The sequence below is a fragment of the Sesamum indicum genome, linkage group LG3, assembly GCF_000512975.1.
Source record: "Sesamum indicum cultivar Zhongzhi No. 13 linkage group LG3, S_indicum_v1.0, whole genome shotgun sequence".
Classification (NCBI taxonomy): Eukaryota; Viridiplantae; Streptophyta; class Magnoliopsida; order Lamiales; family Pedaliaceae; genus Sesamum; species Sesamum indicum.
Window position 1 is genome coordinate 3,404,190 of NC_026147.1, and position 25,749 is coordinate 3,429,938.

A 25,749-nucleotide genomic window follows, 5' to 3' on the forward strand; every position below is an offset into this window, starting at 1 on the left:
TCCCTTTTGATTCTTGATTTTTATTTGTCTACTGGTGGTGGCCGTAGCCATTAATTTATGTAGCAATCTAGTGGGATTTTCTTAGTGTGTGCTAGGTGCAAATCTTGGGGAAATCTTTTGCTAATCTCTGAATGTGGATGCAAAAATTAGGTTTCTGTCTCAGTGATGTGTGATGGTGGAGGTTGTCTTATGGTGGGGCCTTTAGTTCCTTTGAGTGGTATTCATAATATCTTGCACTATCCAAAGATGATGTTGGATAAGTAGATAATGCTTCTTTTCTGGTGCATTTGCATTTATGTTGTCAACTTCTTGTAGGATTTGAATTATGGATAAATTATAATCAGCTTTTTTAAAATTTATTATAATTATAAATATTTTTTAATTATTTAAAGAATTATAAATACTGCCTACAATAAATTGTCATGCAAATATATGTATTAGACACGTTAATTTAGTGGATATTTATAATTTTTTAAATAATAAAATATATTTGTAATATATCAAGTTTTATGAGTGTTCATTGTAATTTACCGTGTGAAATTATTCATTGCTAAGACAGATGGGCTTCTGAATTCGGATCCAAATTATCAGCCCGGATCCAGTTTTGGTATTGCTTTGTATTTTAATTTTAACGTTAGTTGTTGAATGATGAATATATGAGTATATCGTATTATCACTTTAATGAAGATATGGTTTGTTCAATCATATGGGCATAATTTTAAATCAAATGAATACTTGAAATTAAGTTAGGGTACCGGAATATGACTCTATAGAGACTTTCCATTTGACATTTATCCAGAAATTAGGTACCAATTTGATATAAATAGTAAGAATTTTGTACTAATTTGATCATTTTTAAGAATTAAAATATCAATTTGATATTAGTTATAAGTTTGTTTTCCTATTTTTTTTCGTGACATTTCAGTAAATATTCAGAATTCTCAATATATATCTTTTGTCCCCATAATGATGTAATGAAACTCAAGGTCTACCACTGATCGTTGTGATTTAATGGTTAAAGTCGAATATTGTTATACTTACGATATGGGTTTAAATACTTGGTTTTCACATGATTAAAATCTTAATTGTTGATAATAACAAGTCAATATCGAAATTCTGTCTGATAGGTATGATGCAAGCACAATCTTTTTTTATGGATTATAAGGTGCCATGATTAATTCGAGAATTTCCATTGTTTATATTTAGTGGCTTTCCACTTATTATGTATGGACACTTCGAAAAATTACCTAATGCAGTGTCGAACACGACATCAGCGTATCCAAAAAAAAATTTTAAAAAAAAAAAGAAAGGGACACGCAACTTCTTTGTTCGTACATGGAAAATTGAGTTGATATGAATGGTAAGAAAGTAGACCATTAGGAGAAATCTTTGGATAAGAGTACGAGGTTTTGAGCACCAATACTATCACTAATATCTAATATCTAGATTCGTTTAAGATGACTCCCACTTACCAAGCATAAGACTTAACTTTTGATCCGATATTCATCACATAGAAGGAGAAAAATCTCTCTCCGGACCAAAAAATGAGGCATAAGAGAGAGACTCAGCGGCTCCATCCCTTTCGTGAAAGAGTTCGGTTACCAGCGTTTCCCTTATATCTCTGCGAATGTAGTTGTTGTAGTGTATTACAACCCAAAGGAGAAAGGGTACTATTCAAAAATTCCTGTTGTTAAGGGAAAGTCGGCACATGGAAAAGCTCAAGCTAGGCTAGAGGTTCAACGAAATGGAAGGCATTAGATAGTTGGGATCTCCAGCGGAAAGTCCTAAAACATGCCCTTAGATAGTCTTTGCCTGTAGCCCATAGCCTCCTGCGAAACGGTTAGCCCGTGACCTTACATATAGGATGCCTAGTTCCCTTTTAAGCAGCGTCGATGTTGACACAGATAGGGCATGAAAGTACGAGCCCTTCAAAGGTTGAGTTAAGTTTTGCCTTGCCTATCATGGACACCCCACTACCACACGGATGTTGTAATTCAATCTTCTAGACATTCTGACTATAGAATGATATATATGTCAAATGATTCACAATGAACAATCATCAATCGCGATTGAAAAAACTCGTGATGATGTCGGGCAGGGTGTCATGGAAATATATTTAGGGGTAATGGTTGCAAGTTCGAATTGTAGAGAGCAAAACCAACCTAGTAAACCACTAATACTGTGCCCTATTAGTAAAGCATGTACTTCTTGCAAGGCTTGCTGAACTTCTTTATGTGACAGACATTGCAAAAGTAGTCTGTTGAACAATCACCAATGAGGACTTAAAGTATACTACTTTTTAACCTTGATGGGTTTTACAATCTACTATTTGAGAGTCTTTTCCTAAATATATAGAAGGGCTTCGATGAGCCCTAGATGTAAAGGGTTCCTGAACCCTTCAAAATAATTAGAACAACGCGAAATTGGACCTTCCTTAAATAGATGAATTTGGGATTGATTGTGGAACCAAGTATATAGAACCCAAGGCGAGCAGTAAGATACACTAGGCGGAGTAGTCACTGTAAAGCAAGTTTTCTTCAACAGGATCAGTGCATGTATGAACCCCAAGAAAATCCGGAAGGTCCAGGTCTAGTCTAGACCCGGATTTCCTTTGTTTAGCTTTTTGGTAGGAAAAGCGATCATAGGAAGAAATGCCCTATGAATAGATTAGTCTACTAACGTCAACAATCTCTTTTTTCATATATGATACCGTTTGTTTTTATATTCAAAATATAGATATTAAAAAAAAAAAAAAAAAGAAGAAGAAGAAAGATAAATATTCCCATGGTAAGAATAGGACAGTTGCACTAAGGAAGAGGGCTAGGATTTGATAAAGGTGATAGGACAGGGTTCTAAACCTGCCTTAGTCTCAAATAGGGCGCAAACTAGGGAAATTACTATATGAATGAGACTTCATCCATATTACAAGCGATACCTAGACTCTGAGTTTTCAACAAGCTACTGCTACATTCATTTCACTAGGAATTGATGATCTTTTAACAATACCCTCGAATAAATAGCTAGTTCAAGATGCTGAACAACAAAATCAATAAAGAGTAAATAATTTCTTATTCTTATCTATCAAAACAAACCCAGGGAGGTCCGTCGGGACCAGGGGAGCACTGTTCACCTTGGGCATAAGTGCAGCAAATTAGCCACTTTTCTTCGTTAAAAGTCTTTACAAGCCGCATACATATAGCCAAATAGTGACATCCCTAAAAAAACAAATAACTTTTTCTTAGTAGAACTATAACTGACTTAGTTTAATCCTACTAGAAAGGCAGTGAGTGACATGGAGTAGGAGTAGAGGTCTAAAATGAAAACATACTTTTCTGAGGAAGGAAAGGTTAAATAAAAAAAAGGTGAAATTGTACGAGAGATAAAGATAACGAAATTCTTCTATACATTATGTTACCTAGCCAAACCCTAACCTCATGTGCCATAAACGGTTGTTCATCCTTCTCCGCTCCCTCTTTTTTTACATATGTGGCGGGCGGGTTACTAGAGAAGAGGGTTCAGCTTACTGTTGGTGCGTTCGACACGTTTTAGACATGGTTCGAATATTTTTTATAATTTTAAAAAATTTTGGGATATCTTTAAGAAAAAATGAATTTTAGACTTAATAAAAAAGAAAAAGAATTAATTCACTCATCTTAAACTAAAAATATTATGATGAAAATACTTAAAATTCAAGAGACGTCACGATAATTTAACTAATTTAAATTATTAAAATAATTTCATTACATTTTTTTAAAATAAGTTGATTGTATATTTTTTTAAGCCACGTTCGATTAAAAATGTAAATGTAAGACATGCTTATTTTATATTTTATCTTAATATTTTTTATATTACATATTTTAATTTTATGAAAAATTGAGAATATATATAATAAAAGTATATTATATATACCCGTGTCAATGTCTTATTGTGTCATATTTTTTCACAATTTTTGTATCGTCATGATCCATGTCCATGCATTATGATTTTCCACTCCCTTTGTTCTTACTGATACTTTTATTCTTTAACATTTCATTTTAATATTGTGTCATCATAACAATAACAATGGAACAACACTATGCTCATTTATTTATTATATTTAAGAACATCTAACATATACATATATATTAAATAATTATTATTGTTTTTATTATCACGAGATAAGCCACTTGAAAATTGAATTATTATTACAAGGGCCTAAATTCTAGAAATAATCACCATAAAAATTTTAAAAAGAGAGAGAGAGAGAGAAAGGGGGAGAGAGAGAGAGAGATCGATCTTGAATATTAGCAAGAAACATTGCATTCAAAGATCACAGTTGCCGTTTAAAAAGAGTAATTAATCACATGAGAATGATAAGTATAATTATACATATTATGTGATTGACTCGATTCTACCAAACAAAGCTACACTGGAAAATAATTTTCTCGGACAAAAAGTAAGGCCTTTCAGAACAAATAGTTTGAACTAGGTAACTAACTGAATTAACTAACATGACAACAGAAGGACTATCTGATACACATCTTGTATGGAGAAACAAGAGTAAATAGCAAAGCTAAGACAGCCTTTCCAAGTTTCCTTACATTGACTTAAACTTGGTTCTTCATTCAGAGGAAAGCCAGGGATTAGGCGCCACGTACGTATACCCATGGAAATGCTCACCGGATGTCGGAGTAGGAGCAGGGGAGTCATCGAGAGGCATTGCCGTCCAACATCGATCAAAATTAGCTGTGCAGTCTTTTCCGCTCACGTCTGGCTTGAATTTTGGCTGTAGTTCTCTTGCCTCTAGTTTCTTCCAGTTGATTGTCCGAAACCATTTGTGGGCTTTGATCTCTTCAGCTCCCTTTGGCCCACTTCCTAATCTTTTCAACGGGTCCTTTTGAAGCAGCTGCAGAACAAGAAATCAGATCAGCATCCAAGAAAAGATAGAGAAGATGATAAATCCACGAATAAAGACGTTTGCCGTCTTACCCCTTTAAGCAGAGAATGAGCCTCGCTGCTCAAGCGAGGTGGAAGCTTCAGTTTTTCGTTGATGATTTTCTCCTGGAGCTTCTTTCTGTTCGGATGCGTGTATGGCGCCTGAAAGAAAGAAACAGTAATGCAACAATCAGAGATGGTGAAAGGATTCAGGGTGTCAATCTCGGCAACTGCAGTCCGTGATAAACTCTATGTTTCTTGAATTTCACCCGACAGAGTGAGCTACGGCATGAAAGCTCTTCGATTTTCTAAGCAATCGGCTAAAATCATTTTGTTTATTACCTGGCCACTGAGCATTTCATACAAAAGGATCCCGATGCTCCACAAATCAGCATTTTTGTTATGCCCTTTAGATAGTAAGATTTCTGGAGCCATATATTCTGTCGTCCCACACAGTGAATTCGATCTGCTCGATTCATCAATCTCCTTTGCCAGTCCAAAATCAGTTAACAATACCTGAAGATCGTAAGCGTATAAATTAGTCAACAAACAAACTAATTTGTGCATGTGTAAAGGATATATGTTATCATGTTATGTGTTGCTCATGCTCCTGCAAATCTATGAGGTCAGGGCATGGCCGTACATGCCCATCAGCATCCATGAGAATGTTTTCAGGTTTTAGATCTCGATGCACAATCCCGTTCTTGTGAAGATGCGAAACAGCAGATACAATCTCAGCAGTATAAACCCTTGCCTGGTCCTCACTACCCAAGAAATAACCGGAAACAGGAATTAAGTAGATGAACACAAATCATTGTTGGTTGATAAACAAGTGTACGTCGTACCTGAAAATCCCTTGCCTGTAGAGATGATAAAAGAGATGGCCACCGTTTATAAAATCCAGGATGAGATACAGCTTAGACTTCGTCTGTAGATCGTCAAAAGTAAACTAGTAAGGCCATGAGCAAGTTAAGATGCATATTTAAGGACTGACGAGATGTAAGGAGGACCTTCATATGATAGCATCAAACCCATAAAAAAATGCTTAGTAATTGTTATATTTGTAATCATTTAAACTAGCAACGGAACCAATAGTGCATCGCTTACTCAAACAAATATAAAGCTTATGATTACAAGGTATAGAAAGGAGATAAAGCAACGAACAATCACTTCGGTTTATCAAACAAAGATAAGAGGAAAAAAAATCATTCTTTAATGACGCAAAACAGTTTCCCTAAATTGTTTTGGCCAGTAAAATGTGGAGCCTAAGTACATCAGTTTGTATCGGGTGTGAGTTGCTATGTACTCGCAATTCAGAATCTTTCTCCAAGATTTCACAATGTAAAACATTCTCATCCACAGCTTTGACATTCAATCTTTCTAAACAAAAACTGTATAACCAAAGGTCAATAGTAAGTACTTTTAACAAGAAAATTTTGTCAAAGAATCAAATGGAAGCTCTCTCCCTCTAAATTGCCTAAACCTTTGCGGGTGATTCAGTGGGTATTTCAATGAGCTTAATTAATCTTTCTTCATCAATTAGAGAGAAAAAAATGGCTTTTACACACAGTTGAGAGTGTTCAAATACAGTGGTTTTGTTCATATTCCTAAAGATGGAAGTCACAAGCTTGATCACAAGCCCCAGATATGTATCTTCATAGGCTACGGTGTTTGGCTGCCTTCCCTGCTGTTCATCCGCATGTCTCGCAGCCTAGCTACCTATAATGCTATAAAATCAACATAAGAGAAAAGTCCATCTCCATTTTTCTCCTAAGATCCAACAATAGGGCAGAATTTGAAACTATTTCTCTTTCTTGTCAAATCGGCAAATCTATTTTCTCTGTACTTCCTATCAATTCACTTTGTCAACAACCTTCCCCAACATCGGGAAAAGAAACCATCTTGGCACCGCTTAAACACCATATGCATCTAAGCAAACACATTTCCAGTTTCTCATTTAACTCTTCAATGCAACCAAACACCACAAACCAAAAGCTAAATCTAATCCAACATTTCCTTTATTCTAGACAAGTAATTCATCAATTCCCATAACCACATCACAAAGGTATTATCATCTATGCGCAGAGGTATAGGAAGGATCGTGAAAATCACCTGGAGCTTCTCATTTAACTCTTCAATGCAACCAAACACTACAAACCAAAAGCTAAATCTAATCTAACATTTCTTTTCTTCTACACAAGTAATTTATCAATTCCCATAACCACATCACAAAGGCATTCTCATCAATCGGCAGAGTAAAGAAGGATAGCAAAAATCACCTGAAACGAGTACCGGAGCTGCACGACAAAAGGATGCACCACCTTGGTGAGAATATCCCTCTCAGCCCTCATGTAATCAACATGATTGTTCTTGATTATTGTATCCTTCCTCATCACTTTCATTGCAAAAATCCCATCACCATCACCACCACCACCACTCCTGCCCTTCATCCTTACCTGAAACACCTTCCCAAACGCGCCCTTCCCAATCACCCTCATAATCTCGAAATCCGCAGGCCCCACCTTCTTCACCCCGTCAATTCCACCATTCTCCACCACCCCGTTCATCCCATCCCCACCACAAACGCTCCCACTACCCTCCTCACGGGCTTCGTCTTTCATATCGTTATTAGCAGTATCATCAGAGGAAGAATAGTAGAGCTCCTCCCGCTCGTCTTGCTCAAAGGTGGGAAGGGACTTGGAGAGCGTGAAACGGGGAGAAGGGCCCACGAAGGAGTGGGAGCGGTGGTGTATAACTTGTGGGTCTCCGAGAAAGAGAGAGGAGGAGGAAGAAGGAGATGAGGCGGCTGGGCCAAAGAGGTCGGAGAAATCGAAATCTTGAGAGGGATCCTCGGCCGCGGAAGTGGATTGTGGGATGTGGAGGTGGGTCAGCCTCGATGCTAGCATCGAATGGAAGGCCTTCTTCTGGTAGGACGCAGAACAAGAAGAAGAAGAAGAGAGAGTACTGTTGTCGTTCATGGTCAGAGAGAAATGGAAATCGTGATGCACTGAATCTGTGCGTATGTGCGTTATAGTTGTAGAAGAAGCCAGCCGAGGAGGGCAGGCTCAGATCTTACATGGGTTACATTTTTGTGAGAGATTCTTGCAAGAGAGAGAGAGAGAGAGAGAAAAAATAGAGAGAATTCTTGCGAGTTTGCAGTTGCAGAGGGAGGTCGACAGATTCGTGAATCTGAGATAGAGAGGCGGGGGGGGGGGTGGGGGGATGGGCGGATTGGAGTTTGGTTGTGTGATGAAATCCACAGTTTTGTTCTTCACAATTTATGTCAGCAAGAATTGAATTTTCAGTCTTTTATATTTAATGAAAAAAAGGGATAATTCCATTTCCACTCCTCATTTATTACCTTTTACACAAATTATCCCTATCATTTCAAAAATTACATAATCCATCCCTGACAGCCTTTAAAATCTAAAATAACCCTATTGACTAAGTCAACTTTTAAATTAATTTTTCAAAACAGAAATGCCCTTTGGTGTTACTGCAATTATAAAAAATAGAAGGAGTGTCAAAATAATATTTATAAAAATGAGGAATATGACCCCATATATTCTTTTAATAACTATTACTAATTTTTTATTTAATTTAAATTATTCTATTAACTTTTTTATTAAATCTCTATATAAAAATTACACATTTTAATAATTAAAATATTAAATTATTTAATTAATATATAAATAAAATTAATTAATAGATTATAAGTTTAAACTAAAAAATTATCACACTTATATATATTATTTGAAATTATTAAAATTAAAAAATTAGTTATCCTCTATTTTTGTTTATAACTAAGTTTTACTAAAATAAAATTAAAAATAATTTATGTATTTTATATAAGTTTAATTAGAATTAATAAAATAAATTAGTTTATTTTTAAAAAATTATTTTAATAAAATGGGGTTTAGGGTGGGCATGGCGGTGTAGTTGGGGAAGAAGGGATGATTTTTTGAAAATAAATAATTAATAATTTAAAATATCTTTTTAGAAAATAAGTTATTTATTTTATTAATTTTAATATGATGCATATAAAATATATAAATTATTTTAAATTTTAATTTTAGTAAAATTTAATTATAAATAAAAATAGAGGATGAATAATCTTTTAATTTTAATAATTTTAAATTATTATATAATAATTAAATAATTTAATATTTTAATTATTAAAAGGTAAAATTTTATATAGAGATTTAATAAAAAATTAATATAATAATTAAAATTAAAATTAAATTTTAATATAAATAATAAAAAAATATATGGAGTTATATTATTCATTTTAAAAAATTATTTTGACACCCCTTCTACTTTTTTATGATTACAGAAACACCCTTAAGAGCATTTTTATTTTTGAAAATTTATTTTAAAGAGGGGTGATTTTTGTAATTTTTTAAAAAATAGGATTGATTTATATAAAAAGACGATAGAAGAGGAATGTAAATATAAATCCCTAAAAGAATCATCATAATGTCCCTTAAATCTTTTTTTTTGTTTTTTTGTTAAATTTAAATTTTAGCATCACTAGTTCATTGATTATAAAAGAATTAGGGATAATTATATTACCCTCATCTAAAAAGAATTAGGGATAATTATACTACCCCATCTAAAATTTGATGTAATCACATGAAAATTTTTTATTATTTAATAAATTATATTTAATATTTATAGAATTTATTTTCGTCTAATAAATAAGTCATTCTATTAGTCAAAATACCGATTGACTTATACTAACTTATTATAAATCAAATATTTTTTTATAACCAAACTACCCCATGTATATTTTACACATTAATACATGTGAAGAGGTAAATCTTGACCTTATAAGAGTAGTTCAGTCAGAAAAAAAATTATTTGACCTGCAATAAGTTGGCGATAAGTTAATTGAGGGTAAACATCGATTTTTATATATTTTTTATTAATAACAATGAATTCAATAAATTTTGACTTAACGGATGGATCTATTTATTATACAGAAGCAAACCTTATGGATAAAATCTATGTATAATTATATTAAATCTTAGGAAAGAACAATGATAATTATCCCAAAAAATTGTACATGTACACTTATTGCTACTACAATTATTTTAGGATGATTACACTCCCCTGAGGTTTTGTACAATTATGGTTTCGAAAATTATATTCAGTATCCTTGAAGTTTGCTTTTGTCTAACAAATAATTCCTTTCGTTAAAAATTCACCGAATTTGTTGATATTAACAAAGAAACATGACAAAAATCTATATTTATCTTGGATTGTCTTATTACAAATCAAATAAATTTTTTTATGACCAAATTATCACATACATCTTCAAACGTTAATGCATGTAAAGAGATATATTTTTACCATTATAAGGATAACTTAGTTGAAAATTTTTATTTGACATGCCGTAAATCAGTAATAAATCAATCGAAGATAAATATCAATTTTCATTCAGAGGGATAATTACACTTCTTTCCCATGAGGTTTTGTGTAATTATATGTACACCTCCTATGGTTTGAAAAATTACATCTAGCACCCTTGAGGTTTGTTTTTATCTAACAAATAAGTCTATATGTTAGTTAAATTTTACCGAATTTGTTGATATTAACAAAAAAAAATAAAAAAAATTCTATATTAACCCCTGATTGACTTATTGCGAATCAAATAAATTTTTTTTATGATCAAATTATACTCATACATCTTCATGCATTAACGCATATGAGGAGGTATATCTTCATCGTTAAAAGGACAATTTGGTTTGCAAAAAATTATTTAACCTGCAATAAGTCAATAATCAGTCAATCGATGACAAATATTAATTTTTATTTTAATTTTTTTGTTAATATCAACAAATTCAATGAATCTTGACTAACGGATGGACTTATTTGTTATACGTAAGCAAATCTTATGGGTGTTAGATGTAATTTTTCAAACTATGGGGGTTTATGTGTAACTATATCAAACCTCAGCGGAGGCGAGTATAATTATCCTTTTTTGTTAATATCATCAATTCAATTTATTTTGACTAACGGATAAACCTATTTATTATACAAATGCAAACTTTGGGGGTACTAGTATAATTTTTTAAATTATATTAATTTAACGTGTAATTATACAAAAATTCAGGGCATAGGAGTGTAATTATCCCATTTTTTGTTGTTAAGCAAATTTCATTTTTATTTAACCGAATAAATTAGACAATGACTTTTCTATTAAAAAAAAATACCAGGAACTGAATGAAATGGTAAATCATTCGAGACGTAATCATCCAAACTATGTAGATAGTAATATTATATTTATCTTTTTATAAGTATAAAAATATAAATAGTATTGTTAAATGAGGGGTATAATTGAAAATTTATATAATTCTTTTTGTTACCGTTAGCATTTCTTGTCCAAATTCTAACGGTAGGGTGTCTGTATAAGTATTTTTCGTCTAAATCCTAACAGTAGAGTGTCAGGTTTAAATAAAGAATTTTTAGAGGGTGTGTAAACATAATTTTAAAATTTTTTTAGGAAAAAATGCAATTTCATATTTTTCAGATGGGGTCTAAGTGTAATTAACCAAAAAAAAGAAAAAGCAATTCCTACTCGAGGGGCATATTAGGTATTACTTGGCAATATGGCCGTGCATGCCCGGGTTTCCAAACGACAGCGTTTCGTCGTTTTCGAAGGTTTGTGAAAGCGGTAGACCGTTAATTCAGGTAAAATGGTCCGGCTGTGAATTTTCCGAGTTGTGATAAAACAAGAAGTAGTGGCACTTTACCATATATAGCAGAAACCAACGCCAACATCCTAGTTTTTGGCAAACCTTTGAATCTAAGCATTCTGTTTTCTTTTTCTTCTTCCTCGTTCAGGCACACCCATCCCATCCCATTTAGCAGAGAGAGAAAGAGAGGAGAGAGAGAGAAGAGAGAGGAGGGAGAGAGAGAGAGAGATCATGATCTGGGGTGTGCTTATTCCCACTATGGTCATGATCAATCCCATTACATTCCCTACATTCTTGATCCTCTCAACTTGAACCCCCTTTTCAATCTTCGATCGATCTTTTCAACAATCTTTCTTGAGATTCTTGGGATTTTTCCTCTGTTGATATGCCGGTGGGATCTTTTAGGAGCTTTGTTGAGCAGAAGCTCGGGACATTTCCACATTTCTTGGTGTACGTCGTTTTCGAATGGGTGGTAATAATCTTGCTTTTCATCGATGGGTTCCTCGCCTTCGTCTCTAACGAAATCGCCAGGTTCTTTGAGCTTAGAATTCCCTGCTTGCTCTGCACAAGGATAGATCATGTCCTTGTCCACCGGGACTCGAATTTCTACTACAATGAGTCAATATGTGAGATTCACAAGAAGGACATCTCGTCCCTCGCCTATTGTAACGTGCACAAGAAGCTCTCCGATATTCGTTGCATGTGCCAGGGGTGCCTTCTTTCGTTTGCAACGGAGAAAGGTTCTGATTTCGATAAGTACAAGTCCCTTGTTGGGATTTTGCACAAGGATGCAGATTACTTTGTTGAGGATGACCGGAAACTGCTTGTGAAACCGTTGAAGAAGGATGACTCAGAGATTGCATCTGATGAGAAGAGTGAAATGCTCAGGTGTTCTTGTTGTGGGGAGCCTCTGAAGTCGAGATCTTCGACCAAGTATAGCAGGAGTTTGTCGATGAGTGCTCCTGCACCATCTCCTCGAGCCTCCTTGTTTGGAAGCAGAAACGAGGAAGGAGGGAATATGGATTTGCCGTCTGTTAGGTACACAGAGCTGAAGTTGGTTGCAGACAATGAACTGGAGCTGCCGGAGGATGAAGATGCTGCAAATGCAGAAACTCAGGGTGAGTCCTATCCCTCCTGTTAGTATTTCTTGATTTCAATTCTCAGACTATGAAAGGCAGAAATCATGTACTTGTTAATTGTTTTTCGTTCAGGCGAACACTGTATCATTCTGAATACGGGGCACGTTTAGCATATGGACACTTGTGTTAGAACAATTAGCAGAAGTACTTAGTGTAAATATCGGAACTATCCTAAAATTTGTTGTCACAATTTCCATTGAAAGCATGCTTTGCATTGACAGAGATGATATATGAATTCCAGTTACACTGATACAAAGCTGTTTTCTGTACACTATAGCAGTTAGAGAGGATGTCAAAGCTGCTAGAGTCCCGTTGTTACCAGATACGGAGGACTTGGGCGAAGATGCTGCAAGAACCCCTAGCTTTACAAGGGGAAACAAATTTTTTGGTATCCCATTATCAGATACAGCACAAATGAGTCCGAGGTGGGCCAACCGTGCCTCTAAAAAACTAACAGTCGACAAACTAGACTTTATTTTGGACGCTCATGATGCAACTGAGCCAGACGGAAATATTCTGACTCGTCTGAAGAGACAAGTTCGTATGGACCGTAAGGCCCTTACGGAACTATACATGGAACTGGATGAAGAAAGGAGTGCTGCTGCAGTTGCAGCAAACAATGCAATGGCCATGATCACACGGCTGCAGGCTGAGAAGGCAGCTGTTCAAATGGAGGCGTCACAGTATCAGAGAATGATGGAAGAGCAGGCGGAATACGACCAAGAAGCTCTGCAGTTAATGAAAGACATGCTTTTCAAGAGAGACGAGGACATAAAGGCGTTAGAGGCTGAACTCGAGATGTACAGAGAAAAATACGGGCATATCAAGAAAATAGGGAGTGAGATATGTGAAATTGATGCTGAAGATGATTATCAAGATATGAAGTCTCAGGCCTTGTCGATGTTTAGTGACAAATCAGACGGCAGTAGCTCTAATGGAGCAGATCGTAGTGAAAACGAGCATGCCTACGAACAGGCTGTGGAGTATGGAGGAGGGGTTCCCGACGTATCAACCTTAGATTTCGAGGGAGAGAGATCTTACCTTCTAAGTCTTTTGGGGGAACTTGAGCAAAAGATAAATTCACCCTCAGATGAAATATCAAATCCTACCGAGGTTGCTGTAGTCATGCCTGAAAATGAAGGCAGAGGTAACAAAATTCCAAGAAGATGTATTTCACTTTCATTTCTCTGGATTTTCACTTACTGTTTTCTTGAATTTAAACTGTTTTCCAGGAAATGAAAATAGGGGGATGCTCACAAGAGAAGTATCTATGATTCGGGAGAGGTTAAGAGCCATCGAAGCAGAAAGCGGATTCTTAAAACACGCTGCTATGACGTTGCAACAAGGGGGCGAAGGAACTAAACTCTTAACTGAAATAGCTCAACATCTCCGAAAACTTAGGCACCCTGTCAAATCTCCCTCAGAAGCCACAGACGCATGACATTTTTGTCCGGCAGGTGATTCCCTATCAGTGATCACTCTCCTTTACTTAAACTGCTCCATTGTTTGAGCAATGAGCATCATCTGAATGGAGCCATTTACGGTTCTAACATCTATGTCAGCCCGGCTCCTGTATAAACTGAAAAATGCAACTATTACATATAAATTGAAGCATTATACGAACTTACATCATCGATCTTTTCGTTTGCAGATGCTTCTCATCCTCTTTTTCCATTACTTTCACCACATTAGGATGTAAATACCATAGAAGTAACAATGGAGCACTGGAATCCCGCTTGGATGTTATTAGCTCTTGGTTCTCGTTATCTCAATTGCTGTCGGTAAAGTTTTGAGGAGGCTTCCATTTTTTGACAAACGATACACATATAAACACAGACTTTGCACCGGTTAGACGCGTAGACATAAGCTAGGACTGGAAGCTTACTCAAAGATGGCATAGAACGGTGAGAGCCGTCCGTCTGTTTTACAGTTCTCTCAACAAATCTCCGTTGCTCGAATAGGAAACTTAAGCTAGAGCTTCCCTTAGAGTACTGTGATAGCATTGTGTGTTCTAATAGTGACTGCTGAGTTTGTAATTTTTTGCCTATAAACTAGTCAGGACAGAAGATGAGAGCAGAGGATTGAAGTTTCTCTTTTCTGTGTGTGTTGGAGTCTTGATGAAGAGACAAGAAGATTGTAGTGTTTCTATATCCTCTTATGTCTTTTCCTTGTCTGTAACATGGAAAACTCTTCACACTTGGGAAGCAGATTCGTGCTCCGACACACTGTTTTCTTGTTTCAAACTTCAGCAGTTTTCTGAACAGTGGGATGTAGTTTCGATCCGCCCCAGCAAGACTAACGATCTTTTCCCGTTTTATTTGGATGTACAATGCCTTTTCCGACTCTCCACATCAAATATTTTGACAAATTTTTGCATCCTGTTCTCGACAAACAAGTTGTCTTCTGCATATCATCAACTATAACTCATGACACAACAACAAACGCTCGATCCAATGTGCTTTTTCTAGTGGTGAACTCTTTAAGCCGAGGCATGAAGTTCTTAATAAGACACATTCTCTTTGATTAAAAATGATTGATTTTATGTCATATAAATAGAAGTTCTTTGAATTTAATTACTCTTCTAAACATAAATTTAATGAAAATTATGGGATGTATTTATAATTTTACAAAAAAAATAAAATTAAATTAAAGAGTATAAAAAATTCGTAATATTTACATTTTTAAATTGCATTAGGCCAATGTTTTTTCATAAATGTTGTAAATACAAAATGGGGTACATTAGTGCTTATGAATTAATTTTTTTATTAATGCAAAAATAATAAATTTTAAAGGGTAAAATACAACTTTACTCAATATCCATAACTATATATTATTTACACTATTTAATTCAAATTCAATATTTTTGAATAATTATATTTGATCGAAAAATATGAAGTAGACTAAAATATCCTTGCATATACTTAATTTCGCTTGTAAATAACTATATTTTCGATTAATTAGTTTTAAAATAATTATTTATTTATATGTGTATTTAAAATTAATTTATTTTATCAATTCTAGTCGATGAATTTACTTTATAATTCGTATTTTATTTACTTGAATGAATATAATAAAAATTTAAAGTATACAAATATATTGAGTGTATTTTTATTTTTATTTTTATTTTTTTGTTAATATATAAACAATTAATTCACAGATTTCCAAGTCGAAATGACAATAATGGGTCTCCTACAAAGATTGGCAGTACGGATGACCCCCCTGCTCACATTCCCAACACACGCAGCGCCACATTTACCCACTCCCACCCCGTTTCTTGGCCTTAATCCCGCCTCCTCAGCCACCTTAACCACCATGAGCGCCACCAGCACTGCAGCCGGTACCCCGTTGGACACCCTTTTCAAGCAGAAAAAGACCCTTCGCTCCAAAGTCAGGAAAGAACTCAAGTCAATGGACCCAGCGCTCAGATCCAAAGAAGGCAATCTACTCTTTCCGAACAAGCACTAATGCGTGCCCATATGTGTGATTTGATTGTGAATTATGTTTGTTGATGGTGATATTGGGAATTTGAGATGTGGGTTTGTGGTGTTTTTTGTTTTTTCAGATGATGAGATACAGAGTATAGTGTTGGAAGCTCCATGGTTCAAGTCTTGTAAGAGACTCTGTGCTTATATTAGTTGCCCTGCTTTGAGGGAAGTTGATACATCTAGAGTGTTGTCGGAAATTCTGAAGAATACAAGCCAAGGTAGTCCTTTTGTTTCATGGTTCATCCATTTATTGCATCAAGATCCGGATAGAATCCTGGAGGAGAAGTGTTGTAGTATCTTCATCTAGAGCTGGGCTGTATGTGAAATTGAAGTTTGATTGTTTAGTGAATATGAATGATTTTCAGTTATGACATTTTGTTTTTGGAATTTTTATGTCTGTGTTAGTTGTTCTGCCATAAAATTGGAGGGTATAGCTTACAACGATCGTATGTTTGTTCAAGAAAACGTCTGCGATTTGTAATGCCATTGCTAGCTTTTAACAAATTGTTGGGCCTTGCAATAACAGTGAAAGCCCCCTTTGGGGCAAGACCGGCAGGGATCCTATAACCGTACTTCATCCTCTCTTGCAATCGTGCAAACTGCTACATTACCTGTCTTTAAAATTTTAAAGTAAGAGGGCCCTGGAAATCGTACAGATGTTTGGAGTGACTTTTTTGCAGGGTTTGATAAGGAGATCACTGCATTTTCCATTCTTGATACTGTTTTTTCTCTAATGTTGTATCCAGTAACTGAAAGTTCTTACTTTTCCAATTTTCAATAAGATGATCATTCACAGATCAAGAAGAAGCTTTACGTTCCTAGGGTGGAAGACAAAAATAGTTTCATGCGGATGCTGAACATCTCTAGGATAGATGATTTAATTGCAAATTCAATGGATATATTGGAACCTGCTCCTTGTGATGCTGAGGGAAAGGAACGCGAAGATGGTAATTCTTTTTTGTTGTGAAGTTTCTGGTTTTCTCACTCATATCATTAGTTTTTCTTCTGTTACTAATAGTATTTTTCTTGCTTCTCACATCTCGATCTCTCACATCTCGATCTTTAATCATAGCATTCACTGTAACAAAGCACTAATTATCTCAATACCCCATCCCCAGCCCACCCCAACTTATGCAAAAAGGCTTTTATTTGGCTCAAACATCATTTTGCATCACAATAATTTGGCGAACATCAAGTTTTCAATCATGCTTGCTTGTTATTATTGATGTAATACTTACCCTTGGGAAGTTATTTTGGACTAACTTTATGTGATTTCTGAATCTGATTAAGTCTAATTATCTAAACGCAGTAATGTTTGCAAATGAACCTGTTGACTTGTTTCTTTTACCCGGTAAGACCTTCCAACCTTCTCAGTCTGCATGGCTGTCCTGCTCCCACAGTTGAGCATTGTATCATGTATGTTTTCTTTTATACAGGGCTTGCTTTCGACAAATCCGGTAGACGCCTGGGCCGTGGTGGAGGGTAGGTCTCAGTTTCTTCTTTTATATTTCTTATTTCGCTTGTTGGAGTTCTGCAGTTAGGATGTCAGTAACCAATGTGGACTTAAAGTGGAGAGATCTTCTACATCTCTAACACCTAATAGGAATGTTCACGAATTCCATACTAGTGCAAAAGGTCAAGAGAAAAAAGTGGTAAAGATCTAAATAAGGGCAAGGGTTATATTAAGTGAAGTCTTTCCGAGTATTCATGTCATTGTCTATATATAAAGATGTAGATTTGAAAGTATTGGCAAGCATGTGTAAGTTGCATTGCAGTATTTGCTTTCCTGAGACCTGATACAATTTACTTCTTCGTGGTTTGTACTATCTATCTGAAAATGATTTTTATCTGCTCCCCATGGTGCCATAAATCCATTGAAGTTACTACGACACCTTACTCGCGAAATATCAAGAGCTTGCAAAAGACCGCAAATGGAAGAAGCCTTTATTTGGTATGTTTTCTCCATTCACTAAACTAACAAATTCGTTGTCAGCTCGAGCTGTGTGTTCATTATGACCGATTTTTCTTCACATATTGCTTTCATCTCGGGTGCAGTTGCTCTTTCTTATTCAGTGCAGATATTGGAAGACGGCATCATACCAGTCACTTCAAAAGACGTACCCATCGATGCTCTCGTGTCATCCTCCGGTATAATCCCCATTACTCCAGCTGCCGACGAGATATGTTCCTGATGATGCATGCCCCCGTCTGAGTTCGAATAATTAGGTGGGGTCCACTCGAGGACGACCGATCATCTGGCGAGGCGGATTCTGAAGCTGGTAACGTTGGCAGGGTGAAAATGTTCATCTTGTCGAAAAGAGGCCGGATAAAATGCTCGATCGTCGTGTGCATGTCTCAGCAGCTCATTTGGTGTTTACTGATGTATCTTATTTGAGAGGACACAGTTTTAGAAACTATTCAAATGTTCAACAACTTCCCCTGATATTTGATATAATTATGAATACCCCATCGTTATTTAAAAAAAATTATAAATATTTCCTGATTCTTGATTAAATTATGTAATTTTTGGATAGAGGTGTGAAATTATCAAATTTGTCTTTATTATAATTAAATAAATCTAAAAAAATTGGACTAGACGGATGAAAAAAACTAAAAATTGTAAAAAATAATTAACCACATGGTCGATAAAAAATCTTAAAAAATTTTAAAGAATAAATAAAATTATAATTTATAATTTACAAAGATATTTTGATCAGTTTAAAAAAAATTGAATAGAAATATAACAAAAACTAACTTATTGATCTAATTGTCGTACGACTGTTAAAATCAGAGTGGATTAGTAATTTCCTAACAATGAGAAGATATTTCAAATCTTAACTAAATACACATTGAATTAACCAAAAAATTGAAAATAAACTCAAACCCAATTTTTTTCTTGAAATTTAACCTTGATATATTTTCTTTAGATCCTTTAGAGCTTCGATAAATTTTAATTCAAATTAAATTTGATTGAATTTAAATTAATTATATAATAATTGTCAATACTTGCAGTAATATTGGTATATAAATTAAAAAAATAATTAATTATATAAAAAATGTATCATATTTATTTTGTAATTAATTTGAGTGGGTCAAATCTAATTTAGGTAAAATTTTGCAGGGCCTCAACCAATTTTCAAAAATTGTCGACCACTCATTTGAAGAGGCAAAATTACTAATATGTCCGAGCAGCACACTGTTCCCAGCAAACAACTCATCCCATCAAAGACACACACACACACACACAGAGCCAAGAACCAGATAATGTCTTGTGTCTCTCTGTGGCTTTCATGCGCTTCTGAATTCAGCAAGAACACCACATTTACATCATCAATTTCCTGGCATCTTTCCATCAAGAAATGTGCAGCAGAGAGGGGATTAAACCTGAAATCCCCTGGAAGAGGAAAACTATTTCCAGGATGTAATAACACCCGCAGGCAACATATGTGCAGAGCTCATTGTTCTTCTCAAGTTCCAACCTCAATATCCAAGATTTCAGATTCAGGGTGTGTGGGAAGACTTGTGTTGGTGGATTTGGAGCCTGGATCAGCGAAGCTGGCAATAGGGTTTGTTGGGCCGTTGTTGTCTGGATTTGGGTTTCTGTTCATATTGAGAATTGTGATGTCTTGGTACCCTAAGCTGCCTGTGGAGAAGTTCCCGTATGTGATAGCGTATGCACCGACGGAGCCATTGCTGGTTCAGACAAGGAAGCTGATTCCGCCGCTGGGTGGAGTTGATGTTACTCCTGTTGTCTGGTTTGGGCTGCTTAGTTTCCTTAATGAGATATTGGTCGGGCCGCAGGGGATTCTTGTGCTTCTCTCTCAGCAGGTTTAGGGTTTTTGTTCTGATGATCCACTTCTCATTTCTCTTTTTACATGATAGAGATGAAAGAAGAGACTCATTGCTCTATGTATGCCCACTTGAAAGCCTCGTCATTCATATTTTGTCCTGAAATTGCAACTTAGATTAAGAAAATAGAAAAGAAAATTGAAAGCTTTATTTGGTTTCATTTTCATCTCGTCCTGGGGATAAGGCAAAATGCATTTACATACAAGCAGTTCTGAGTGTTTTATTGTTATTTGTGGAGATAAAGAGATAAATACAAAAATAAATAAGTGTGTGTTAGAGATAGTATATATATTTGAATTTGTTTTTTAAGATAATTTAAAATAAGTATTGTATGTTTAATGTTGTGTTTTGGGAGATAAAAATTACTATTTATTGTCAAATCATATTTTTTTTATATATATATTTATGTATTTATGTTAAAATAGTTAAAAACACATAGACAAAGTGTTTCTGAATGATGATAAATATTGAGTATGTTTTGACTCGTTCGAAGATAACTTGAAAATGAAAACAGACATAGTGACTATGTTTTGTTTCATTTTTGGCCCATTTTCGAGATGGGCAAAATATGATAAATGTTTGTCTTGATTTGTTTTGAAAGTTTTGGTGGTATTTTGAAATAGTGTCTTATTTGTTTTTTGTTAAAATAAATTTACACTAATTATAGGCCATACAACTAAAAAAGTTATATACATACTCATACATATATATAAATGTATATATATATAAAGAGATATGATTTGATAATGAACAATAGTTTTTATCTCTTACTAAACAACATTAAACATGCCATATTTATTTTATATTAATGTTTGCCTTTGTTTAGAAACATCATATTTGGATTTATTTTATGGGTGTTTTGTTTTGTTTTGTGTGCACATAGATAGACAAAAATAAAGATAAATAAGTATGTGTTGGAAATAGTGTGTATATTTGGATTTATTTTTAGAGATGATTTAAAATAAGTATTGTATGTTTAATGTTGTATTTTGAGAGACAAAAGCTATTCTTTATTGTCAAATTATGTCTCTTTTATATATATTTATATATATATATATATATATAGGTGTTGTATGTTTAATGTTGTGTCTTTTGAATTGTATGTTTAATGTTGTGTTTTTTGAAGGCAAAAAATCACTGTTCATTGTCAAATCATAATTCTTTCATTTTATATTTATATATATATATAATACACACACATACATATATATAAGATACATAAAATGATAATCATCAGTTACTTTTGTCTCCCATAACACATATCGTGAAAGGGAAAATATCATTTTTTGTTCCATATATTAGACCCTATTCAATTTTGATCCCACTCACTAAAAAAATCTAAATTTCAGGACAATATCTTCTGATTTGTCTTAATTTGGATCCTAAATAATTGGTGGAATATGTTAATTACCATTAAAGAGATGCATCTCTCATATATTATTTGTTAGACAAGAGTAAACCTCAAGAGTGCTAGACATAATTTTCAAACAACAAAAAATTTATGTGTAATTACACCAAATTTGAAAGGAGGGCAGTGTAATTATACCTAAAAATAATTTTAACAAAGGGCTTTAGGATTCAAATTCAAATCCAATTGAGGTGTATTGTTTTTAAGTTGCTTTTGGGAGCAAAAGGTTATGGGAGACTATAGACCTCCTCTTATATATATGGGTTGCAGATTGTGGGTCTCCACATCACTCAAGATGTTGGTGCAACGGTTTGAGTTCAAATTTGAATGTATTATTCTTCTACTTCATATGGATTTTTATAGAGTTCAAGAATATTACTTCAATTTTTCTTTATCTTTTTTATTTTTGATCGAGTTGAGCTGGAATCGAGCTAAATATAAATTAAGTTCGAAAGGATGATTGTCCCACGGATAATTCATTATTTTTTGATTAATCAAGAAAATTTATATCGAATTTCTAATTATGCCAAATGAATGAATATTACGTAAATGTGGTTCGTTATAATTAATGAAACGAGCTTCAAGAAGTCACTGTAATTAATAAGCCGTTTGGCATAAGGAACGGAAACTAACTTCATTTACTATTTCCTAATCTTGAAAGTATAATGAAAACTTGACATTATGTATATTCAGTTCAACCACTTAAAATCTGAATTCGAGTTACACGTGTTAGCTTAATTAAAAGCCACATGAGAGTTAAAAAGAATTAAATACCAAATCTCCCTCGATTGAGCTGAAACCCACAGTGGATCGTGGGCAACTGTAATTGACAAACGTATCTTATCTCAATTTTTAACTTTATTTATAAACTAACTGTCTTTACTTTTTTTTTTCCTGCCAAAGTGAGATATCAATCACCGGCCCAAAAATGTTCTCATTATTAATTCAAGATATTTTCAATTTAAATTTCTTCCACGAATCGAGCTAAACATTTCAATTCCCTGAACAAAACAACATAATATTTTCTTTTAAATTAATTATATTACAGATCAGAACAGATATCGACCGTCTCCAAATCACTTATACTTTATTATTGGAATCATTCAAATTCTTTTGCCTATCTTTCTAAAAAATTTCCCCTATGACAATATTTTTATCCCAATAGCACAATCATCATTGAAATTTCTAACCCAAATTTTGAAAGAATTCTTGAAATCCCTAATTAGGGTTACTAAATTACCTTAACTCAAAAGCAAGCCCTAAATTCAGAGCCATTAATTAATCCAAAGAGCGGCAAAAGCCAATCCAGCCACGTGATTAGTAAATTAAACATGATAGTCAGATTCCCTGCCGTTCCTCATGAGAAATTCCACTTCTACCCCTCACTGACCCACAGCGCCCACGTCCTACCAAGGACAATACTGTAACTTCACGTCTTCCGTACGATTCAAATTCCCGCTTTATCTGCATGGCTGTGAATTTTCAAACTTTCAAAATCCCTCCCATTCACCAATTCCACATCCCCGCCATTGTCAACAAACCCTTCTTAACGGTCTGCACACGCACGCAGAGATACGCTTTACTGTGTGAGTTCTTGGTGGGAATGATTCTCTGTGTAGATCTCTCTCTCTATATATAGGTGTGTTAGAACAGTCACGCATAGGTAGAGATATATATAGGTGGAGGAAGAATGGCTTATGCTGCAGGTGTGGAGTCTGGATCTAAAGAGATACCTTATTGCCGTAAACAGAAGTCGCTCGGCCTGTTGTGCTCCAAGTATGTGTTTCTTGAAGAACCCTTTTCTTCTTTATACGTGTTTTTGTGTATGTGTGTGTGTTCACGTATGTGAGAGTGTCTTTTTGTGTTTCTTGATAATTGATTTGACTCTGCAGTTTCTTGAGCTTATATAATCGAGATGGTATTGAGACTATTGGGCTCGACGATGCAGCCTCAAGACTAGGTATTGTCTCCGTTATTGTTTGTTCTTTATTTTCTTTTTTTTTTTTTGGTTGGGTAAATTTATGATTTCTTAGGTTTTTCTTTAATTTTTGATTGAAATTTATTTGTAGGCGTCGAAAGGCGGCGGATCTATGACATCGTCAATGTTTTGGAAAGCGTCGGTGTAAGAACTTCTAATTTTTTGAATCCCCTGTTGAATTTTAGGAGTTTTGGTGATTGGAATTTAATGGGGCTTCAGTTTGAGCTAACTGTTTGCATTTCTTGATTTCAGATTCTTGCGAGGAAGGCGAAAAATCGGTATACCTGGAAAGGGTTTGGGGCCATCCCTACGGCTTTAGAAGACCTAAAAGTAATAATTTATTTCTTGTTTCCAAATTCTTTTCATAGCTCGAGGAATTGATGGATGTGGCTTTTCTTTATTCTAAATTCTTGCACTTTTGGATCCTTGGCAATGGTGCAGAAGGAGGGTTTAAGGGAGACTGGCCCTGCAGCTGACACAAGTTGCTCTGAGAAAGTAGGTATTTTTATGGTTTTCATTTTCGTTTTCTTTCGGCTCTTATCGAAAGAAAAAGAATTGGAAAATAAAACTGATTTGAAATTCAAAATTCAGATGAATTTACTTGAAATTGGGTTGTAACGTTCTTTGGTTTTCTTTCCTGACATAATTTTTTTTGTATCAGGTTTCAGATGATGATGAAGATGAGATGTGCTCAGATATGAACAGCTTAAGTCAAAATGACAAATCAGATTCTACTTCTGCTCCTAAATCTGCAGTGCCATCGAAATCTGGTATTTGATCTTATTCTTCTTCAACTCCATTGCTTGTTCTTCTTGTTTATGCATCAATACTGGTGATACACTTCTTTTAATTCTTTTTTTCCCCATTCATTTACTAGGAAATTTGGATCTTGGCCATTTCATTTAAAATTGAATTTTATTTTCCATGTTCAGGTGAAAATAGGAAAGAAAAATCTCTGGGGCTTCTTACACAGAATTTTGTTAAGCTGTTCCTTTGCACTGATGTAAGTAATCAGATGTTCATTCTTATGTATTTAATGTTGTTGTGTTGTGTGTTCTTTAATTCTTTTTCTTTCTTTATTATGTTTTTTGTATAATTTTTTGGGTATTACAACTTAAACTCTTAAATTGTCCACCTCTTCAGATGGATATGATTTCTCTTGATGATGCTGCAAAGCTTTTGCTGGGCGATGGGAAGCACACCTCGATGACCACAAGAAGTAATGTATCTTTGCTTTTGGTTTAAATTACCAGGCTTGAGTGCTGAAATGGAAGATACAAGAATTCTTCTGTTAACTCTATATTTGTGCAATTATGCAGCAAAAGTTAGAAGGCTGTATGATATTGCCAATGTGTTGTCTTCCATGAAATTTATTGAGAAGGTGATTACTCTTATTCAGCCGTATGCTATATTGATTTGAAATGCTATATAATCTGGATAGCTTACATTATTATGGATGATGTGCAGACTCATCACCCTGAGACAAGGAAACCTGCTTTCAGATGGTTGGGGCTGAATGGAAAATCAGATAATGTACCTGCTGATTCTCTGGTTTTAAGCGAGTCTAAAAAGAGGATGTTTGGGACTGATCTCACTAATACTAGTGGTAAGAGGTTCAAAGTGGGTGAAGATGCAACCCAAGTCCTGAAGCCACATAATTCAATGCGAGTCAAACACGAGACAGAAAATGAGGTTGAAAGAACAAGATCGGCAGTAAAGAGTTACCAATTTGGTCCTTTTGCACCTGCAAATGTGGCCAAGGTTGGGGCCTCTCAAGATGAGAGAGGAAAACAGGTTGTTGATTGGGAAAGTTTAGCCTCTGCTTACCGGCCTCAGTATCATAACCAAGGTATTACTTGAAATTTTGATTTCATTTCCACCAGAACAGTTAACAGTATCGCCCAAACTTTAACTCAAGTAGACAGACAATACATATCTCTCTTAAGTCTTTCTAGATATGCAAAACAATTTCTATTGTTCAAAGTCTTGTACTCTGCTGATATTTGTTGAAAAGGTAGGCAATCAAGATGCAAGTGAAACTGAACGACAATAGATTTTAAGGCCAGCAGGTTTCTGTCAGCTTATCCTCAGCAACATCCATTCTCATGATCCTCAAATCCCACAATGTATTGCTAAGCTGCTTTTGCCTGCAACGCTTCTCATTTTAGTCGAATTGATATAATGTATTTTTATCCAACAGTGAGTACTGATCATGGGGAACAGTACAGGAACTTACATCTATGCCACTTGTATGTATCATCCATAGGTACTCAAATTG

General features: G+C 34.7%; 5 protein-coding genes across 7 annotated transcripts in view; 4 read left to right on the forward strand and 1 right to left on the reverse strand.

Annotated features, from left to right (window-relative positions):
• On the reverse strand, positions 4,316 to 8,148 carry LOC105157160 (serine/threonine-protein kinase AtPK1/AtPK6-like). Its single transcript, XM_011073471.2, has 6 exons — positions 7,194 to 8,148; positions 5,760 to 5,842; positions 5,558 to 5,678; positions 5,257 to 5,430; positions 4,969 to 5,076; positions 4,316 to 4,885 (listed from the first exon to the last, which is right to left on the reverse strand). The coding sequence occupies exons 1-6, from the start codon at positions 7,890 to 7,892 to the stop codon at positions 4,601 to 4,603; spliced, it is 1,470 nt and encodes a 489-aa protein (XP_011071773.1). The 5' UTR covers positions 7,893 to 8,148; the 3' UTR covers positions 4,316 to 4,600.
• LOC105157161 (probable myosin-binding protein 5) lies at positions 11,695 to 15,127 on the forward strand. Of its 2 annotated transcripts, none has more exons than XM_011073472.2 (4): positions 11,695 to 12,730; positions 13,029 to 13,898; positions 13,984 to 14,208; positions 14,403 to 15,127. In XM_011073472.2, exons 1-3 carry the CDS (start codon positions 11,998 to 12,000, stop codon positions 14,190 to 14,192), a joined length of 1,812 nt encoding a protein of 603 aa, XP_011071774.1. In that variant the 5' UTR covers positions 11,695 to 11,997; the 3' UTR covers positions 14,193 to 14,208; positions 14,403 to 15,127. The 2 variants fall into 2 exon arrangements, with proteins under 2 accessions (XP_011071774.1, XP_011071775.1); XM_011073473.2 differs by having other exon boundaries at positions 13,032 to 13,898.
• LOC105157162 (5-formyltetrahydrofolate cyclo-ligase, mitochondrial) lies at positions 15,926 to 18,542 on the forward strand. The gene is made up of 7 exons (XM_011073474.2): positions 15,926 to 16,187; positions 16,314 to 16,454; positions 17,019 to 17,183; positions 17,546 to 17,587; positions 17,673 to 17,718; positions 18,117 to 18,187; positions 18,292 to 18,542. Exons 1-7 carry the CDS (start codon positions 15,932 to 15,934, stop codon positions 18,426 to 18,428), a joined length of 858 nt encoding a protein of 285 aa, XP_011071776.2. The 5' UTR covers positions 15,926 to 15,931; the 3' UTR covers positions 18,429 to 18,542.
• LOC105157163 (protein COFACTOR ASSEMBLY OF COMPLEX C SUBUNIT B CCB3, chloroplastic) lies at positions 19,402 to 20,245 on the forward strand. The gene has a single exon (XM_011073475.2). The coding sequence runs from the start codon at positions 19,417 to 19,419 to the stop codon at positions 20,068 to 20,070; it is 654 nt and encodes a 217-aa protein (XP_011071777.1). The 5' UTR covers positions 19,402 to 19,416; the 3' UTR covers positions 20,071 to 20,245.
• LOC105157164 (E2F transcription factor-like E2FE) overlaps positions 23,005 to 25,749 on the forward strand; it is a 3,678-nt gene continuing 933 nt past the window's right edge. The window contains exons 1-11 of one of the 2 annotated variants that reach the window (XM_020692979.1): positions 23,005 to 23,269; positions 23,386 to 23,453; positions 23,563 to 23,615; positions 23,724 to 23,801; positions 23,913 to 23,966; positions 24,133 to 24,241; positions 24,404 to 24,474; positions 24,615 to 24,690; positions 24,791 to 24,852; positions 24,939 to 25,320; positions 25,672 to 25,737. In XM_020692979.1, coding sequence (XP_020548638.1) covers positions 23,184 to 23,269; positions 23,386 to 23,453; positions 23,563 to 23,615; positions 23,724 to 23,801; positions 23,913 to 23,966; positions 24,133 to 24,241; positions 24,404 to 24,474; positions 24,615 to 24,690; positions 24,791 to 24,852; positions 24,939 to 25,320; positions 25,672 to 25,737 — 1,105 coding nt within the window. In that variant the 5' untranslated portion in view covers positions 23,005 to 23,183. The remainder of the gene's footprint in view (positions 23,270 to 23,385; positions 23,454 to 23,562; positions 23,616 to 23,723; positions 23,802 to 23,912; positions 23,967 to 24,132; positions 24,242 to 24,403; positions 24,475 to 24,614; positions 24,691 to 24,790; positions 24,853 to 24,938; positions 25,321 to 25,671; positions 25,738 to 25,749) is intronic. The other variant, XM_011073476.2, reaches the window with a different exon arrangement.

Excerpts from the sequence above, each read along its gene's own strand:
- LOC105157162 (XM_011073474.2), top strand. The coding sequence starts at position 15,932 with ATGGGTCTCCTACAAAGATTGGCAGTACGGATGACCCCCCTGCTCACA. Across the intron at positions 16,188-16,313 it reads AGCGCTCAGATCCAAAGAAG|ATGATGAGATACAGAGTATA; the intron begins GCAATCTACTCT and ends TTGTTTTTTCAG. Across the intron at positions 16,455-17,018 it reads TCTGAAGAATACAAGCCAAG|ATGATCATTCACAGATCAAG; the intron begins GTAGTCCTTTTG and ends ATTTTCAATAAG.
- LOC105157161 (XM_011073472.2), top strand. The coding sequence starts at position 11,998 with ATGCCGGTGGGATCTTTTAGGAGCTTTGTTGAGCAGAAGCTCGGGACA. Across the intron at positions 12,731-13,028 it reads TGCAAATGCAGAAACTCAGG|CAGTTAGAGAGGATGTCAAA; the intron begins GTGAGTCCTATC and ends TGTACACTATAG. Across the intron at positions 13,899-13,983 it reads GCCTGAAAATGAAGGCAGAG|GAAATGAAAATAGGGGGATG; the intron begins GTAACAAAATTC and ends ACTGTTTTCCAG.
- LOC105157160 (XM_011073471.2), bottom strand. The coding sequence starts at position 7,892 with ATGAACGACAACAGTACTCTCTCTTCTTCTTCTTCTTGTTCTGCGTCC. Across the intron at positions 5,077-5,256 it reads ATGAAATGCTCAGTGGCCAG|GCGCCATACACGCATCCGAA; the intron begins GTAATAAACAAA and ends TCTTTCTTTCAG. Across the intron at positions 4,886-4,968 it reads CTCATTCTCTGCTTAAAGGG|CTGCTTCAAAAGGACCCGTT; the intron begins GTAAGACGGCAA and ends CTTGTTCTGCAG.
- LOC105157163 (XM_011073475.2), top strand. The coding sequence starts at position 19,417 with ATGTCCGAGCAGCACACTGTTCCCAGCAAACAACTCATCCCATCAAAG.